This window comes from Empidonax traillii, unplaced genomic scaffold, assembly GCF_003031625.1.
Source record: "Empidonax traillii isolate 1590-97213 ecotype Southwest subspecies unplaced genomic scaffold, ASM303162v1 scaffold264:size1143063, whole genome shotgun sequence".
NCBI lineage: Eukaryota > Metazoa > Chordata > Aves > Passeriformes > Tyrannidae > Empidonax > Empidonax traillii.
Window position 1 is genome coordinate 164,454 of NW_020955457.1, and position 2,061 is coordinate 166,514.

Here is a 2,061-nt window from a genome sequence, read left to right on the forward strand (position 1 = left end):
ACACAGTGTGCGCGGAACTGAGCCCACCCTTTAATCCTGAGGTTCATCTGCCGGGGCCAAGCACGCTTGGACGGTGGCAGTGAGGTCCTCAGGACGTAGATGGATTGCCTTACAGGGCTAACGAGCTCCATCTGCCCGGGGAGTGTCCTAACCGGGAATCGAACCCAGATCTCAGCGTTGACAACGCTGCGGTTTAGCCACTGCACCACCAGGGGGGTTTCTGTGAGACTGTTGAAGGCAATGATGTTTCTGAAACCACAATCCCACATGAAATGCCAACTCAGTGTCTAGTCACTAAGTTTAGACAAGAAAAAAAATCCATTTAGAGAAGAGAAAGCACATAAAAACAGTGTTTCTAGATGACCAAAAGCAAGAGAATTCTTCTCTTGTGAATTAGAATTTCTTATTAGAGGTTCATTCACTGAACATTGAAGTTTGAAAGAACTGCTAAAATGTACGTTGTCAAGGAGAGGTTTAAATTTCTGTGAAATTATTTTATTAGACAATTAATACAGCACTTGTTAGTGTAAAAGTGGAATCACTGATGGACCAAAATAATTTCTGAATTTCATTCCTGTGTATTTTTCAAAACTATGTCTCTGTAGAGAAGATAGCACTCTGTTGTAATTATTTTAATTTATGTTCATGCACAGATTTATGTCCTAAAATACCTTAATTATCAAAGTTAATGATTTCTGCTCACAATCTGCTGTTGGGTTCTGACTGTTATTAGGAAAAAAATTTTTTTTGTCATATGAAAGTAATTTCAATGTTAGTAGCAGAAAATCTACTTCAATATTATTATTTTAAAAATAGGATAAGATTCTGGCAACTACTGTATTTTTTAGAGATCAGTTTGCTAATATATTCTTTTTAGTTGCTCTGACATCCAGTTTAGTAAGTTCCTACTATTTAAATAATGTTTTATTGTAATTATGGTGTTAATTATAATCCTAGACATTGCTGTTTAACTCCAGTTGTTCATAACTTTCTAACCTTGGCCAGCTACCATCAGGTCCCTCTGACCCTAGGCTGGGCCTTATACAGAACACCTGGCTTTCTTACAAAACAAAAATTTAGTGGGGCATGTAATTTGTTTCTTTGAATTTCACATTTCTCCTTATCTTGCTTTTGTGGTCCCTCTTCTCATCCACTGCTGCTTGAGTTTACTTCTCTTTTGTCTTCCTCTGCCTTCTCCATACTGCTTCCCTTCCCATCTCTTGTGTTTTACTGTCCACTTTCATCTCAACTTCCTCCTCTCTCTTCCTCACTAGTTTCTTTATTCTGCAAGGAAAACAAAAAGACAGTCCTTTCTGACTACTGGAGAAGAATTTAGCATCTATCTTGAAGTGAACACACTCTTTTTAGATTTCTGACTTTTCTTTAGTACTGTTAATATATATCTATGTTTGTATGATAAGTTTTAGAAACTAGAAGTACCCCAAAAGATAGAAATTTGATTAGAACCAAACTCTTGTCATAACTATCTGACTGTCAGAAGGCTGACAGTTTCATATTACATTTTAATGTAATAAGAAATGATTGATGCCATGATCCATATTGCGCAAAGATCAAATGAAGTTACAATGCATCATTACTGATAAATATAGGATTCAATTATAGGTATAATCAGTGTGTGCTTTCTTAGATTCAGAGGGGAGATGTTATGTTAAACATTACAAAAAAGCAGTCACAAATTTTAAATTCTTGGCTGAATCCAGACCTATATTCTCCCTGACGTTCAAGAACATTTGGGTCAAAATTCTGTTTTATTGAGTATTTTCCTGTTTTTCAGGTGGATTCATTTTTGGTGGAAGCTGTGTCTCTGAGCCATCTACAAAAAGTGGTCATAGGACATGATGGGGAAGGCTATGGGGCAGGGATGTACCTCAAGATGGTAACAGTCAAGGAATCACAAGATTCAGACAAAGAATGGGTCTTTCCATTGTGGAACTGGCTTGATACCCATTTGGGCTTATGTGACACTGTTTGTGAGGTTGTAACAACTGGTAAGTTCTTCAAAACTGATTTGACTGTTCTATATATATGTTTTCCTACAGC

At 36.8% G+C, this 2,061-nt stretch overlaps 1 protein-coding gene across 1 annotated transcript in view; it reads left to right on the plus strand.

Annotated features, from left to right (window-relative positions):
• The window catches only part of LOC114060201 (lipoxygenase homology domain-containing protein 1), a 104,980-nt gene that overhangs the window by 55,693 nt on the left and 47,226 nt on the right, over positions 1-2,061 (plus strand). The window contains exon 17 of the mRNA XM_027889520.1: positions 1,796-2,009. Coding sequence (XP_027745321.1) covers positions 1,796-2,009 — 214 coding nt within the window. The remainder of the gene's footprint in view (positions 1-1,795; positions 2,010-2,061) is intronic.